Source organism: Chlamydotis macqueenii, chromosome 1, assembly GCF_036417535.1.
Source record: "Chlamydotis macqueenii isolate bChlMac1 chromosome 1, bChlMac1.mat, whole genome shotgun sequence".
Classification (NCBI taxonomy): Eukaryota; Metazoa; Chordata; class Aves; order Otidiformes; family Otididae; genus Chlamydotis; species Chlamydotis macqueenii.
In genome coordinates, this window is record NC_141556.1 from 24,834,043 (window position 1) to 24,852,008 (window position 17,966).

Genomic DNA, 17,966 nt, shown 5'->3' on the forward strand with positions numbered 1-17,966 from the left:
TGCCGGGAAATGCAGCTTCCTTTTGTCTAGGTGCCTCAGGCAAATTTTGCCGATGGGAGTGATGTGTGTCAGTCACAATGCAGCTTCTACATCATCTTGGAAGGTGGAAAAACGTATTTTAAAATTTGCCTCCTTACTAAACAGACACTATGATAGTGTTTTCCTGTTTAAAGGGGGAAAGTTAAGCTCTTTATCTGATTTTGTTGCTATGAAAAAGTGCCTGTCGATCTGGACCCACCTACCAGTGAATAGCAAAAGAGACAACCTGCACCTGTGGGATTAGGTGCAGCAGCAGGAAGTACCAGCACTTGCAGTATATAATTAACAAGGATTTTTTTTTTTTTTTTCCCAAACAGCATGTTCATCTTGCCAGGTTAACTAGTGATTAACCCTAAAAAAGAATGTGCTGAAGCCTACACCCTTGTTTAAACTCATTCACTTGCCAGTGTATTCAGTTACTTGTGTAACCAGCGACAAAGTAACCCTATTTACAACTCTTCATTTCCTGGTATTTTATTTGATGTCTTTGTGTTTCCAGTTTCTCCATTCATCTCTTTGTTTGGTTCTCTTTCATTTTCAGATAGGCAAAACATCTTGTCTGCTGTTCTGAATAAAATAAACTTACAATAACTTTTTATCTATCATTTAAAAAACCACTTTTTTTTTTTTTTCTTGGGGAAGTTTTCAGACAGAATACTTTTTTTACACTTATCTGGATAAATATACCAGGTTAAATTTTTCTCCTAAAGATGTGCAAATAACTCTCTCCCATTAACTTCGGCAGATGTTCTGCCAGCGAATCAGAGAAGCAGAATTTTTTATTTGGGGTATAGAAGTGGAGATTGAGTTGCTTAGGTCTGTCTGATATTAGTGATGAGTGCCCACTGTGTCAGTTACTTAAAATACATGTCAGTTTTGTTTGTCTTTTGAGGTACATCCAATTTCTTAATAGCTGTTTGGGTTTCTTTCTTCTACATTAAATTTTGTTTTTTCTGAAGTTTAATGGGCCAAAATAAAGCAAAACAGGATCGTGTAATCAGAGGTTCCTGTCTAATACATAATCCCCATTTTTTTAAAAAGTTAAAACGTGAAATATATAGCACTAAGCCTGTTTTGGTGCTTATAATAGCTTTCTTTTCTTCTTTCACATGTTTAGAGAAAACAAATAAATTCAATGCGTGCAATATGGAGTGATAATGAAGTATTTCATATACTATTAGTTCATTCAATGTTTAATGTGTGTTTTGCCCACCATGAGCAGAGATGGTTAGCTTGCACTGATTTTGGTGAGTTTTTAAAATAAAGTCATACTGTTGGATTATTGATAACTTCCTTACCCAGACATATTTCTACTGCAGGCAGACACTGTTTAAAAGGAAAATTAATTTTTTTTTTCCACAGCTATTTCAAAGATAATTATCCAGCACACATTAAAGAAGGATGAAGTGTTTTAAAGAACTGTAATTCTAATTGGTAAATGTCACCAGCTGTTGCAGTTACTCTTACTTGTGTATATTCTTTTAATGATTACACTCCTGTGCCACAAGCTACATGAAAATGTATTCACTAGGTGTGAAATTCCCATATGTCACAGCTTCAAGACTAGGTAAACATCTCAAAGATAAGGGGAGAGTTAATGCTGATGGGAAACGTTATTTTTCTAGCTTTGGATGTCTGCAAGATGAAGATTTTTTTATTGAAGTTAGTAAAAGACAAAATGTCTTTAATCAGAGAACCATTAAGTTTTATCATTCAGTGGAAGATACATTTTTACATTTATAGAATCACAGAACAGTTTGAGTTGGAAGGGACCTTTAAAGGTCATCTAGGCCACCCCCCCTGCAAGGAGCAGGAACATCTCCAACCAGATCAGGTTGCTCAGGTCCCTGTCCAACCTGGCCTTGAATGTTTCCAGGGATGGTGCATCCACCACCTCTCTGGGCAACCTGTTCCACTGCTCCACCACCCTCATCATAAAAATGTTTTTCCTTATATGAAGTCTGAATCTGCTTCCTCCTGTTTTAAAGCCATTACCCCTCATCCTATTTGAATATGTGATGCCAAGAACTATAATCGGCCTGTCATTTGTTAGATTATCTCCTTCACCTACCCCACAAGATCTCAAAATGTTTTCCTGTTGTCCCTCCAAGTTAAAACTAGTTCAGTTCCTATAAATTGCCTGTCAAGTTTTAGGAAGTACATAAGGTTGCAACGCTGGTTGTATTCTTCTCTATCATCACAAATGAGTATGCTAAGGGAATATATGGAGCTTTCTGTTTTAAATATCCTAAATCACTTCGTGATTTAGTTAAGTTTAAAGACATTACTGTCACATTTTAGTGAAGAAAGCACATTTTTATAAATAAAATATATTTCTGTGAAGCAAGTTTTCCAACAGAGAACTGTTTTGTCTATTGTAATCTTACATTTTTATTTCTATGCTTAAGATCAAGGTGTGTAAATCAGATGTAACTATAAATGGTCCTGCTTTCCTCTTAAGAGTTTCATGTAGACATGTATGTATGTGGTAAGTTTTTTAAATGAGTGTTCATTGCCTCTGGAATGACCAGTCTAAATGTACAGGAGCCATTTAAGTTTTTCAGTGTGAGTTTTGGAGATGCAAGGAGCATTAAACCAGGCCCACATTACACGTTTAACTGTTAAAATGAAACTGCCATTGGTGCATATGTGTAAATGAAGAAGAAAATCTTATTTTTGGATCATTTTCCTATATGTGTCCAAGATATATTCAGGAAAAAAAAAGAAAAGAGAGATGAAGCTCATGATCCAGGATGTTTCACTCACTGCAATTTTAGGGGGAGAATGCTCTCATCCTATTACTGTAATGGCAGTTTCTGGACAGGTAACAGTTCGACCATGTTGCACCTCTCCTTCCCTTTTGTGCTCAGACCTGTTGTATAAATTATAATACATGATATAAATTATAATAAGGAATGAGAAAAATTTAAAGTTATCTACTAAAAAGGAAGCCTTAATATAAAATTATATGTTATTTTAACTATATTAGCATGTTTATGCATACAGGTCTTTAAAATATGCTGAATATTTTACTCTTATGGTTTGGTACATATGCTGTTTTCAGACAACAGCTTCTGAGAAACAGAGATGACTTATGCCTGGGAAATCAGGGACTGGGTATAGCTGCTTTCGTCCTTCTTCCCTAGAGCTGTCAATTATTCTGTACAAAGTCAGTGTTAGCCAAATCTGAATCCTTTGAAAGTAGCTCTGTGCTAAGGCTTACTGGAAAGTATTATAAAACTTAGCCTTCTTCTGCATGCCATGAACTTTAAAAACTATTATTTGCAAGCAGTTGGTACTTTTACAAGCTTACTCACACAGGGAGCATTTACAGAAGACATTCCAAAGTGTTTATATTCATTCTTGGTTCCTATTAGAGAAAAGTGAACCCCTGAGCAGCTCCGCATACGCTGCCAGAAAAGGGAACGTTGCAGGCTATCAAGGGCTTTAGTGTGGCACAACATTTTGAGGATACAGCGATCCAGAAGTCCCAGCTGGGCAGGAAAGGGCAGTTTCAGCAAGCTCTCTGCCTGGCCTTACATAGTATCACTTATACATGACATATCCTAGCCTGTCCCATGTCTGGGAGGGTGGTATGAAAATTATGCCTGCTCTGATATTCATACAGAACATAGATCAGTACAAGAAGGGAAACATTTCAGCCCTTGCTCCTTGCCCACTCTTCTTCTGAGCTGATTATGCCAGTGCAACAGTTTCAGGAAAATAGGGCTACAGGTCCGCTCTCATACCAACGTTTTTATGCTGTTACTCTCAGGGAAATGCTTGAACTTAGTTTGAATTGAAATTAATAGAAGCTAACCTCAGACACAAAATTCAGCTGTACATTGAAAGAAAACTGCAACAAATCTGAGGCAATGCAAAAGGAACTGAATGATTTTTTTTTAACCGTTTTCTGAATGTGATAGGCAGGATCTGGACCTTGAGGGTGAAGTAGTTATGGGAGCCTCACTCACAAAAAAAGGGGAAAATGTAGAAGTTTGCCATTGACATTATCAGAGCCAAGACTTCATTCCATTACATATGACAAAGTAGATTTATAACTCAAAGCACTGAGAACTTTATTAATAACGAACACTCCTGAACTTGGTAACTAATCCAGAATGCAGATTTAGTAAATAGAGTTTATACATGTGTGAACATTGTAATATAATCTCAACTTCCATTATGTTTACGTACAACTTATTTTAAGTCTCAATTGTTGAGTGGCCTATCTCTTTCCCTTCCCACCACTTTCTCCCCTTACTTTATGTCTCCACAGAAACCAGGGATGGATCTAGCAGATACCTACATTATGTTTGTTCGACAAAACCAGGACATACTTCGAGAAAAGGTCAATGAGGAAATGTACATAGAGAAGTTATTTGATGTAAGTAACTACCCTTGCAAAGCTTGCTGGTATCACTACTACATCAGAAGGGATAAGCTGCATTTTGATGATATATATTCAGCAGGCCGTTCAGATGTTCTTCGTTGCTGATCATTTTGGTTTTGCTTTTTATTTATCATCTTCAGCTATCAAGGGTGGCCTTTCTTTAAACATCTTCTGCATGAAAATTTTAAGTGCTAGAAGGCATAAGTAAAATTGGTAGAAGATTATTGTTTGAAATAGTCATTTTTCCACTGTGAGTAGTCCAATTTTATCTTACCTTTTGATTTGGAATGTGTTGATGGAGAGAATTGGATTGGTGTGGTTTGTGGACTCCATTGCAGAGTTAATTTCCCTAAATAAAGAACTTGTATGTATCACTGCCTGCTTCTATATAGAAATAGGCCAGTTATGCCAGGTACAGCTCTGGGTTTGACTGGTACTTTCATGAAATGGCTTTTAGAATTTTGTTTTATAGATTTCTAGTTTAAGACTTATAATTTCTTAAAGTTGACCAAACATTTATTGAATCATCAAACTCGTTTTCAAAATTCTGATCCAGATTCTGCAAGTTCAGAGTAATTCTCTTCCTCATCCTCGAGGCCCACACATTGCTGGCCATCCTGTATCTTTGCAATAATTTCCTTTGGCTTCGATACTGGCTTCTGCAGCCTCCCTCCACTCATTCTTTTGCCCTGATTCCTTCTCTTTTTTTAGAAATTATCACCTACTCTACCAAAATTTTCATCATACAAGGCTCTCCTGTAAGGCCACAAGCAATACTCTTGGGCATATTTCTGCTTATTCAAGTTCTGGACACTAATTTATGTCTAGTATGTCCCCTTCTGAGTGGTCTGAAGGAGAAGCTGTAGGCAGCTGAAATAGTACCTTGTGCGTAAATTCAAAGCACTACACATGTGAAATATGTCTGAAATAAAAATTATTTTGTTATAAATTGGGTTCAATTTATATTACAATGATGCCAGTCACTTATAATTATGTAGGAATTTGAAGAGGAAAATAAGTCATTTCTGGCACTGCACAATGCAATTCATTAGAAAACAAATTCTGGAACATAATACACACTTCGAAATGTATTTATTTGTGTGTCATCTCCCAAGTATTTTAGAAAGCTTTGCTGGCAGTTTCATTTAATTATGCAAGTTACAGCAAATGTTTTCATAACAGCAATTCACAGCCTTTGCTGTGACACTACAGTTGTGGCAGTCACAGAAGGTCCCATAACATAGACTCTCAGCCATGGTATGTCATGTCAGTGTTTGTTGTTTGTTAGACTGGGTGGTCAAAATGAGACTTATCTCTCAGATTTTATATTTCCACACACTCCCAGGCAGCTTTACAAAAAAAAAAGTATCATCTGTTTTAATAAGCTAAGTGCTAATATGTGTGAAAAGAATGATTTTATAAAAGCTTTGATGCCCTGCAGGGGTAGAAAAATTATCATCCATCCAGCTGGCACCTTCACAAAGTACTAAAACCATATTAGCAACTTCTGCTTCAGTTTGCTTTAGCACTGAATCTGCAAGCATATGTTTCATTTTCAAGTTTCTGGTTTTTGTTTTTCTTTGCTTATGTTGTAATTTTCTGAATGTTAATAAAATTACGTGCCTAAGGCCAAGTCTAACTCTCACTGGAGAGACCATGTTAGTGTGTCAGTATAGTGGGATTGGACCAAGCCTTAGGCTACGTCCACGGCAGTAAACTGGCCAGGGCACAGCTCTGAGAAGTAGCAAGTTATCATCCATACCGCTAAGTTATCAGCATGATTCCTGGTGTGATTTTGGGCTAGACCAACTAGCACTACCCAAGGACAGTGGCGCAGTATGATAGCAGTTAGCATGGGTTGAGGACCTCTTCCAAGTTTCATTTCAGCAGTCAAGCTTTTCAGCACAGGAAAACATCTCTTGTATGGATGCAAGACATGACTTACCACTTGCCTTTGAGATACAAAACCATTCCTGTCTCCTTTGACTCAGTAGTATGCATCATATGCTGAGATAGCCAATGCTTATAGCTATAAGGAGAGAAAAAAGATGTACATGATAAGTATTCTGTGTATCACGTACCTATTTGTATCTTTATATTTCTTTATGTATGATGGTATCACATTTCTACATAACATCACTCTAGGAGATATAACCAATTGGACAGATAAATGAATTAACAAATATTTAAGCTCATAGCATGCCAGAATTTAAAACAAAGGCTGTGTTGACTCACCTTTCCTAAGAGGAAAGAACATATAGAACAGTATGAGTGAGCAAGGTTTTGCCCATGATTTTTGGAGGGTTTTTTTTAGATTAGCAATATAACAAAACCTAGATACTGTTTATAGATTCAATTATATCAACTTATAGTGCAATAAAAAGAATAAGATATGTTCAAGTTTTTATGTAAATACTTCAAGCTGTTCGACTGGCTACAGTTGTAGACCACTGTTTACTTCCCCTTAAAATGCGTTGTATTTGTATCGGACAAGAAACCATCAGCCAAGCAAAATAGGAAAAGTGCATATCTGTGTTTCAGCCAGAGAACCACTTCATCAAAAATAACCAAAAAACCCAGATTGTTCTGTATGCTAGACGTGATAGTTATAAATGCAGACAAGATCAGGCCTCAGACATTGTTTTAATCCAAAAAATGTGTACTTACAAACTGTTTATGCACGGATTTCATTGACTTGATTCAGGGCTGCAATATTCTGGTACCGAGTCCTGAACTTAGATCACAAAAACCCCATGCAACGCTACAGGCTTGGGGAAGAGGGGATGGAAAGATGCTTGTCAGAAAAGTAGCTGGGGGTGCTGCTGGTAGACAGCCAGCTGAACATGAGCCAGCACTGTGCCCAGGTGGCCAAGAAGGTCAACAACATTCTGGCTTGCACCTGAAACAGTGTGGCCAGCAGGAGTAGGGAGGTGATTGTGCCCCTTTACTCAGCACTGGTGAGGCTGCATCTTGAATACCGTGTGCAGTTTTGGGCCCCTCAGTACAAGAAGGATGTTGAGTTGCTGGAGCATGTCCAGAGAAGGGCAACGAAGCTGATGAGGGGTCTGAAGAACAAGTCTTGCGAGGAGTGGTTGAGGGAACTGGGATTGCTTAATCTGGCAAAGAGGAGGCTGAGGGGAGACCTTGTTGCTCTCTACAACTACCTGAAAGGAGGTTGTAGGGAGGCAGGTGTTGGTCTCTTCTCTGAAATAGCTAGTGATAGGACAAGAAGAAATGGCCTCAAGTTGCAGCAGGGGAGGTTTAGTTTGGATATTAGGAAACGCTTCTTTACTGAAAGAGCGATCAGACACTGGAACGGGCTACAGAAGGAAGTGGCGGGGTCACCATCCCTGGAGGTGTTCAAAGAATGTATTGACCACTTTGGGATATGGTTTAGTAGGCATGGTGGTGTTAGGTTGACAGTTGGACTTCATGATCTTGGAGGTCTTCTCCAACCTTAAAGATTCTGTGATTCTATTACAGTGACCATGAGAACGGGATGTCTATCATACAAAGTGATATACACATCAAAGAGGATCATTTAAATTGAAATTAGTATTGATGCAGGTAGAAATGCCTGCCAGTGGGTCACAAACAGGTTAAGACTAGAAGCTGGAAAATTTTCTGTCTATCTGAGAAGTCTCAAACCAGGGAGAAGACAAAAAATGTGCATTGTTTTATGGTGGTGCTTGATAAGCCTGGAAAAGCACTGCCGTGCTGTCCAAAATGTCCAAAAATCAGGAGAACAGAGTTTAAGCTTGAGATACAAATCCTTACATACGTGAGAGGCTCAGATCTCCAGGGGATTTTGAAAGAAGCCTCGACTGCTGTTTTTTTCTGCACCATTTTTAAACCACTTTAATGCTGTGCTTCAGTACCTCTGCTGATCGTGGAGCAGAGCCAAGGTGGAGTTTTTTCCCTTCCTTTTCTCTGAATAACTTGGCTTCTGGGTGCATTTTATTGTTCACCTCCTCTGAAAGGGGTACAGACAGCACACAGAACAATTTGGCTTGGTGCTCCTGATAGCACTGGTCTCTACAAGGTCAGTATGCCGTCGTCTTTTTCTCAAACTTAAACACTAGATTTGGAATCACAGAGTTTTTTGTGTGGTCATTTTGTCAGAGACACTTAGGACTTTTGTCTTCCTTTGCAGTGTGGGACATAGTCTTCTTCCTAAGATGTGCTGAGAAGTTAATTTTTTAATCCAGTGTTTGAAAAGTACTTCTTTTCAGAAAAGACTGTAAAAGTAGCAGTTGGTGAATGGGAAAATGAGTTATTCAAATAGCATTACACAAACCTAGAATAAATCTAAAATATTGCTAATTATTATTAAGGCCTCTCCTATTTATAAAGATAATCTGCTTGATGGGTGATGTAAGAGCATTTGTGCAGCCTATCAAAGAACAGTGCTGTGTATCTGATCACAAAATTAACAGCTGCAAAAAATATCAAACTATTAAATTCCCATGGGGTCTGGTTCTACACTGTCAAAAGCAATGGGGGCTTTACCATTAACCTCAGTAAAAGTAGTGCTGTGTCTGTAAACATGCCAGGTTACCATTACTGACTAGACTTAGATTCATATTTCCATCTGAACTGGGACTAATAAGTCTTGAACTCCTGAGCATTTTCAGTTACTTTAGACTTATAAATTAAAAACTGTTTCCTTTAAAACAAAATTGGATTTTGTTAACAAACCAGCTTAAAAAATGAAAGTCATTTTGCTTAAAGCACTGTTTAAAACATTGATGCAATACTTACTTTCTGTAGTGATGTAAAGTGCCACGTGGGTAGATTCTCACTTTCTCGTATCTGTTAATTGCACGTGAAGTATGGATGTTCTTGTCTGAACACAGAAAAATTTTGTTTCAAACATTTTCCCTTCAAAATCCTTCTTGGTTTATTTTCCATGAAGAGCATTATCTTATAGGTTATATTTGTGTTGAGTCTGTTGTGAAAAACCTATAGTGTAAAAGATGTACAATTGCGATTTTATTAAAACTATATATACAATAATTGATTGCTACTTTGAGAAATAAAGAATAATTTAAGAGAACAGTTCTAACGCATCAGTGTTTTACCATTGATACAATGTAGAGGTTTTCCAACTTTTTTAGGCTCCATTGTCTGTAAAACCTGTGCACAAGTGCACCATAAACACATCAAGCAGTCGGAGTGTGCACCCTGGAAAGGTCAGCATCGGCAAACAGGTCCCTTCATTATCTTGTACAAGATGGGACCTGTTAGCAGATGTTGACTTTGGCCCTGATCGGCCTTCTCTTACAGGTGTTAAACTGGTGTGGTGTGACTGAGTAGTCCCATTGACTTCACAGGGACTGCTCACATAGGTGGATGTCCTCGGGGTTGTGGCCTCATGCAGGGCAATGATTCAAGAAGGAGTGTAGGAGATGTGAATGGTGGGGAACTCATACAACTTTGGAGTGCAGAAAGACTGAATGTTCAGAAGTTCAGATGTAACATAATATTCTTTTTCTGTCGAAAAAAAATGCTTGTATTTTGTCTGGAATGTGCATTAAATGCTAGTAGTGATCCCATATCACAACCATTATTTTCCATTAGCAGCGAGGATGGATGATTTAAGTTCAATGGTGTACGTGAGGTTATTTGAGGTAGTAATTATTCTGCAAAGATTACTATGGCATGTACTTCGTTCTGTGCCTAAATGGAGATATGAAGTACTCATCTGATTCATTACTGTTTGCCGTCATATCTGCAAGTACATTTTTAGCAAATCCTTAATTTGATTGCATAATTTCTATAAGTTTTCTGACCTTTTACAAAAAGTGTGTTACAAATGTGCAAATGCTTCTCCCTGGCAAGCGAGTTAATCTTCAGCTAAAAGGAACACACATTTTAAACATGAGTTTTCTGTAGTACTAACTCCTTGTGCTGTCCATGTGTACCTCAAAAGCGCCATTAGTGTAGTATTTAGTATTCAACAATGTTTTTCTAGAAAACGTCAATTGTGATTTTTTTTCTCATTCTCAAATTGCTTCCTGTCACGTTAATTTTAATAAGTAATCTTCACTTTCCTTGTTATGTAATTATTTGCAAGTGTGTGCTTTGACAAAAGGTCTACTTTTTGATCTAGATTATATGCCAAGCAACTTCAGCAAGTTGAGACTAGGTAGAACTGGTTAAAGGCCACGTTTGAATCAAAAGCTGTGTTTGTGTTAACCTCTGAGAAACATGAGAGGACCGTGCCTAATTACTTAAAAGAGCCTCAACAAAAATGGATTGTAGCTTGTTGATCTTCTTATTTCTTTGATAACTCAGAATAATCTTCGAGAAATATGCGGGCTTCTTTCTCAGATTCTTGAAATTTGATCACAGTGCAAAATTGTCCTTTGGCGCAAACCCAGAAATACACATCTTTGCATGATGCACCTGGACATATGTGGCAGGTCTGGTAGAATCAGCTAATTAACAACACAGGCTTAAACAGGCACCTCATCTGGCAGTGTAGTTAGTTGCCTGATGGTGCTCAGCAGGATTTGGTAGTGCTTTTTATTTTTCTATCCTAATGGTCTGCTGCCCACCTAATTTTGCCTTATTGTCAGCCACTACTTACCGCAGCTTGAGGCCCTCCCAGGAGGCTAAATTATTATCAAAGGATTAGGGAGATGTAGCCTTGCAGCTCTGACATTTCTGATTACTTGTCTATGCCAGAACACTAATTAGCTGTGACTAATTAAGAAAAATGTTCCTGCCATAGAAAACCATTTAAAAGAACTGAGAAGTAGAAAAGCAATTGAAAAGCTGAGCAGTGCTCAGATTTGCCGATGCTCTTTAGATTTTCACCAAAGTCTTAACTCACCTTTAATTATGTCTAATATTTTATAGAGAAAATAGAAAGCTCTTGATATGAGCTTTCTCTTGATCTAAAGACATTCTTGTCATTTTAAAACAGTTTGTCCTGTCTTTTTTTGGTAAAAGAAAGAATTTTAGAGAAAACTGTAGGCAGTGTTACCAAATGTGGACTGAGAAAGTGAACTATATTAACTTGCTCAAGTATATGAAACTTTTCTTCAAGATGGAAGCAACATCTTGCAAATTTACTGTTCAGGTCTCTTCATAGTTTGTTAAGTTATTCCTGATGTTTTTTAGTAGATTCGTCCCACTTTTTGAGATAGAAATCTCTATAAAAAAACAACACTTCATTCGAAAGCTGAAAAATTTAACCCTGTCTAATTTCATATAGTGTGCAAGTTTTCTTTGATTTTTTTTCTCTTTCTGTAATATGCTGAGAAAAGGAGTGCCCACTCTTGGAGGGTGCTGATTATGCTGCTATCAAACCAGCAAAGCTCAGTACTGTTGAAATCAATAGGACCACAACACACTTAAAGCAAAGCGTGTGCTTCAGAGTTTGCCGCTTCGGGATTGGCAATATTCGGCACTTGGTAAGCTGTTTTACACTGTAGCTGAGAGTGTTTTCTCTAGAGGAAACCATAACACAGTGGCTGGGTTTGATATGTTTCTGATATGATACATTTCCCCACTTCTTCCTTTTTTGATGCCATTTTAAATTTCTGAATTTCCATCTTTGGGGGTATCGAACAGCCCAAAAAGATATAAAAAGGGTTTTCTCAAGACATCATGTATTCCATCGTCCAGTCTGCGTTTAGTATTCATGGAATGGATGTCTGCCACCTCTTTCACACTAATTTAATGATATTAAGTCTTCCCAGCAAGGGGAGTAAGAAATTATGAAATAGATATTCTGATATCTTGCTAAAAGAGCTCTTTGAGTAGAAAAGGGAAATTGAGCATTAATTTTTTTGGCGCACTAAATATCATATCCTGCTATTCAAAATTTCTTATGCTGTCCTACCCCTTGATTTCCCAGACTTTTGTGACAAGCTAGGTTTTTTTTTAAAAAAAAAAAAAAAAAAGATGTATAAATTGCTGTAGAAAGGCAATTTAAAGTGTGCATCGAGTCAAAAGCGGAAAACAAATGGAAAAAAATCCCAAACTCAAGATTTTAAAGCCCATCTGATTTTTTTTTTTCCTGAGGGAATTTTATCAATCAAGGGTGGAACTACAAGGGGGTTTTGCTTGTTTGTTTGGGGAGGGGCTTTAACACTGGGAGCTTCCAGTACAGTTTCCCCATAGACATTTCTAGTCTATACTGTTCATTCATTTATTTAACTTAGTTAAATGCATCTATCCATCACTCACAGTATCCATTCACTAAAAATAATAACAAATTCTATCAAATAAAAGAGAACTCCATCCAACATTCAGGCACAATTTAGTCCTTTAACCTTTTTATCCTGCTAGGCACAAAGTAGCAGCATCTCATTCCAGGCACTGCATTTTTTTTTTTCTTATCTAGAAGGCTTGAAATGTGTCTAGCAACTTAATGGAATCAATTGAGCGTGGACAACTATAAAAATATAAAATAGCACTGAAACTTTAGATGAGTCTGTCAGCAAGTGTTAACTGTGGCTGCAGCTTTCACATTCTACGCAGTCAAGAGAAATCAATAAGGATTGTACCATTTATATTGTCTTATCTAATGTTTGTTCACCATGAAGTGCCAGGCACAAGCACCATCTAGGGAATATTGATTTCTTGATGTACTGTAATTCACACACGTATAAACAGCAGGAGAACCTTGTGGTTTCTCAAACCTCACTTGCGGATTTGATGTTTATGCTTGTATTTCATTTGGGTCAAGCTTAGTTTAGAAAGGAAAAATCAAGCAAAAGTCTGTGTAAGTGTTCGCAAATAGACACACAACCACATCGTTGATCATATTACAAGAAAAATAGTGCCGGAAAGCATGAGAATAATCTGGTTTTACTCTAATGAGTCTGGAGTAAGAGAAAGAGGTTGCTATGTTGTAAATCAAAGTAGTACCAGGTGAGGATGCTGCAGAGTGCTCTGACAAAGTCAGTGATTCATCAGTGGAAAGAGCTTCTTAACCTGTTTGATCATGGAGAACTGAAGCTTTAGTGCTGATTTAAATGTCAGAAAGTGTTGACCTGTATAGAGATTATTTCCTTTAAATAATTTTCAAGTGTTTTATCATATATTTTCTTAATTTACACAGCATTTACTATCCTTTGTACTTACAGTGTACTAAAAGTGTTTACAATGTGTGAGAAAAACAGTACAAATAATGTATAGAAAAATCAGCTAAAAAAAAAAAGTCACGCAGCTGTAAAATCTGCGTAGCTGAAAGACTGCACATGGCGCATAGGGTCAGAGATGGAAAGGAGCAAACCAGGCACCTGCCCAATCCAAGGACACTTTCTTGAAAGAGATGAGGAGAGGAGAGAAGCAAGAGGGAGGCAGGAGGCTGGACCTCTGTTCCACATTAGCGCTGCTCAGTGTGGTGCCCAATCGATGCCGCGTAGGAGAGGAGTGGCTACACCACTGTGCAGCTCCCTATCAACTCCACAGCAGCATCCAGCCCTGTCATATGCCACTGCAGTAACAAGCAGAGGAAACATATGATGAGGCAAGATTGCTGAGGTGGAAAGAAATGAGCCGCCTGTAAATACTCACCCAGAGGAACCTAGGATGTTTTAAATACTCTAATTAAAATGTGTACTTGACCTCATTCCACATGGAGCAGGGAGTCTAAACAGAAGACTCTGGGCCAAGTGCTGCTTATGTGAGCGTAAAAATCACAACACGGACTTTGTTCCAACTTTGGTCAACCTCGCTTTTGGTAGGTGGTACAGAGAGTAAGAATCTACTCACTTTAAGGGAGAGAGGCAGCTCACAGGGGGCCTCCGCCACCTCCCTGAATCACTCACCCTTTGCCGATGCCTCACTCCAGGGAGTCCCCAGAGAGTCCCAGATGACTGGGCAGAAGCAGAGGTAGGTCTCTCAGTTACGCACCGTACAGGCAGAGTGAGCCCAGACCTTTAACCTTCCTGATGCTACGCATGCATTGAGGAAGACTGCTTAGCATTTGTGCAGCTAGGCGCGTTCGTAGGGTTTGTAAAACCAGAGCCTGATAGCAAGAGGCTAGTATTATAAGGAGTAACAACTCGGTCATTTTGCATTATGTTCATTTGTTTATTTTGAGGATCCAAGCTGGCTCTCATTTCAAGGTCACTCAAGTGATGTTCCCCACTCTGTGCCTTGGAGGGTGTTTGCAGATATACCCAAGTTGCAGCACACCACGCAGCGTAGCAAGACTGACAGCATTTCCTCCAGAGTTTTAGCACCAGAGTAACCTATGGACGTACTGTTCACAGATGCACTGCGTATCCTGAGCAGAGCAGGGAAACTGTTTGTGCTGTTAGTCTCTTGCGGTCAAGAGCATTCTATTAGTATCTAGTGTTTAAAATCAGAACAGCAACATTACATATGTCCAGATACAGAAGGAAGTTATGCATGTCTAATTTTGAAAACTTCCAGTCTCCCGGTGCATCTGCCATATGTGAAGGAGCCAGGAAAAAAATGAAGGTCACAAACATTTTAAAGTAGCATAAATATTGTAAATTGCTGTTTAGCAACCTAGCATGCAATGCAAGGAGAGATGAGTACTGTATATTTTGTATTAAAAGTGCATATTTATTTGTGAATTGGCAGCAGTCCCATAGCAGCTAGTCAACTTCTAATTACAAGCCTAAAATATGAAACATTGACTCCTGAAAGATAAGCTTTTCATATGTTAGGTGTTCTTTGTTATTTCAGAATATTATTTTTGCCTAGAAGTTTCAAAGATGCTTAACATGCTTTTAAATGAGCCCCAATCTCTATTTTCTTCTCATTGCCATTTTCTGAAAGCTAGCCTGCCTGATTTGTCCCCTTGTATCACCAAAATATCTCATCCAGCAACTGCTCACTTGTTTGTCATCATGAGTTCTGCTGAATGGGGTTTTCCTGTCAGAGTTTGGGTTCCTCTTTCTGTTGAGCTCCTTTTCTCCCAGTTGCTTTGGAAGTAACAGTAGGAATCCTTCATTCAAATGGGCAGGGAAGAGACTGACTAGAGACTGAAGTATTTGTTTCATCAATTAGTCATTCTTGAGAAAAACAAAATGTTTTTTGACCTCCCTGAGAAGTTCGTTGGAGTAATGGCACCAAAAAAAAGGCAGAAGAAAACCAAAGGAAGAGTCCCATTGGAAGGAAGAAAACGTTTCTTCCTTGGTGCAAGCAAGCTAATAAATCTGCTACAATCACACTCACACAAAAGAAAAAAAAAGAGAAGGGGAAAAAAAAAGTGGTTTGTACCAAACGAGGTTTGTAATTTGAAATGACTAAGCTAAAGAAATCTTGGTCCTGGTCCCTTTAGAACAAGTATGAGTGCTGAAGCAGGCAGTAGTATGTGGTTTCTTTTTCGCTTCTCCTTTCCTGGTACATATAGCTGTAATTTAGGCTGCTGAACACTTTTGCACATCCCCAAGTCAAAGCTAAAAACCTGGCTTAGCATTTCAGGCCTGGAGGAGGAATTAAAATGTGAATGCTGGGTGAAAGCCTGAGACGTTTCCAGAAAGATGCCTTGATAAGTGGTGCCAAGCATTAGAAGCGTAGGACAGGGATGGGCTGGAAGAGGTGTGCGTCAGAGGCTCTGTGCAAAGTAGGAGCATGAGAGGGAACAGGGGGCTTGGGAGCGCTGCAGCAGAAAGGAGTGATACAGCAACAGGGGGGCTTTTGGACAGGTCCTTGCATGAGAATGTGGGAGCAGAGATAAATACAATTTTTTTCATATTACCCCTAATATTGATTTAAACATTTGCATTTTCCAGTTGGAGGGCTTTTAAACACCTGATTTTTGGTGTAGGGGAAGGGCTTCATTTGTTTGTACTGCGTACTAACCCTACAGTTCCAACAAGGCTAACTGCGTGGATTTTCCACTTGTGCTTAGTTTAATCTTCATTTCTTTCAGTTTTTCAAAATGAAAACTCCTAGGGAAAAAAAAAATGCAAAAGAAATAAAAATAGTGGCATCATGGTGACACCCAAACCCAATATTATTCTCCTTGAACTTTGTGAACATTGAAGAAAATGCACAATAAGCCCCCCAGACTTTCCAGGTCCGATGTCTGCATATTAATGGCTATGTACTAGTATTAAGTGAAAGCTAAAGTATCTTAAAACAGCCTTTCAGTTTTATATTTGCATTGATTGTATTTTATGTGTTGTAAATAACAATAAAAGTAATGTGTCCTGATACAGTAAATATACAGGACATTAACATGTAGGTAAGTAGAGCTTGATCAGTGCCCTTAAAGTGGAGATACAATTCTAAATCTCAGCACGGTTGTAATGTCAGCTGTTTCCCTCTGTATTCATTTTGCTATGAAATCTATGCTACATAATTTTTTTTTCTCTGGTCATAGCGATGCTTTGCATCAAAAGGTGGAGAATTTTTTTCATTTTTCAGAGAAATAATGTAAACTTCTTTGATTTTCTAAACAGAAAGATTACTATCTTGCCAAAAAAAAAAAAAGCATGCAGAAGCATTAGGGTAGCTGTAAGAATATCTAGGCCACAAGTGTACTTGACAATTTTATTTTATCTAGAGATGGCATAATTTAAATGTCCACAGTCAGAGGCCAGCTAAATGACCACTTCTGGGAGATGAATGTTACTGTCTGTAATGTTGAAGCACATCTTGATAATAAAAAATGCTCTGTTGATTCGGAGCAGTAATATTGAGACATACACACACACACACCAAAAAAAAAAAAAATCACCTTTGCATGAGTTTCCCACAGAGGTAAAATTTTGGATTTTTGTGATAATTTCTTTTTTCAGGGATGGCACTGTAAATGTGGGTGATCAGAGTCAAGCCTAGCTCGACATTTTATGTTGCAGTATTATGAGGCTATGTGCAATAAGAAACTACATCCTTGTGGGGTTGGATGATCTGTCCCAGAAGGGCAATGGCTGTCACCATGAAGCCACATGGAGCTGATATTGGGATGGGAAAGCTCTTCCATGAGAGCTTTCTCTTCTCTGAGGTTTCGCCAGCTTCTCTTCCTTCATTTTCCTGGTCACTGACACAGTTATTCTCGTTGGAAATGCGACGGGAAGTGCCTCACAGACTGGTGCACATCTATGACCAGTGCAATCTAGAAAAGAAAAATCACTGGGGAGATAATTTGTTCCTCCCAGGGGAGTGAAGATACAGCAGGGAGTGGTGGGAGAGCACTAAGTCACAAGTCAGCAAGTTCCATTCTCCCTCCAGCAGAAGAAATGGATATTTTGACTAGTTAATAAATTACTTGTGTTGTGAATCAGGATTGATAGGGCAGAAAGAGAGTAGAAACAAAATTTATTGAATAGGATACATGAAATTTTCTGTCTATGTCTGCCTACAGTTGCCTCAACATTCAAAGGTTTCTCAGGCTCTTAATCAAAAGGCTACCTAACCTGAGGGTTGAGAAATCCTTCACCAGGTTTTTTCTTAAGAGTTACCAAGGCTTTCTAGCCTTCAGAAGAGTCTATGAACTCTTCACTGCTCAGGTAAAAACTCGCATTTAGATGGAGGATGTCTACACCTCAACTTGAAAATAGAGCTTTAACTTCTAAACCTCAGAGTATTTTGA

The 17,966-nt window shown here is 38.4% G+C and overlaps 1 protein-coding gene across 5 annotated transcripts in view; it reads left to right on the plus strand.

Moving 5' to 3' along the window:
- The window catches only part of CADPS2 (calcium dependent secretion activator 2), a 317,678-nt gene that overhangs the window by 290,654 nt on the left and 9,058 nt on the right, over positions 1 to 17,966 (plus strand). For all 5 annotated transcript variants that reach the window (XM_086747222.1, XM_086747229.1, XM_086747251.1 and 2 more), the window contains one exon: positions 4,319 to 4,426. In XM_086747222.1, coding sequence (XP_086603348.1) covers positions 4,319 to 4,426 — 108 coding nt within the window. The remainder of the gene's footprint in view (positions 1 to 4,318; positions 4,427 to 17,966) is intronic.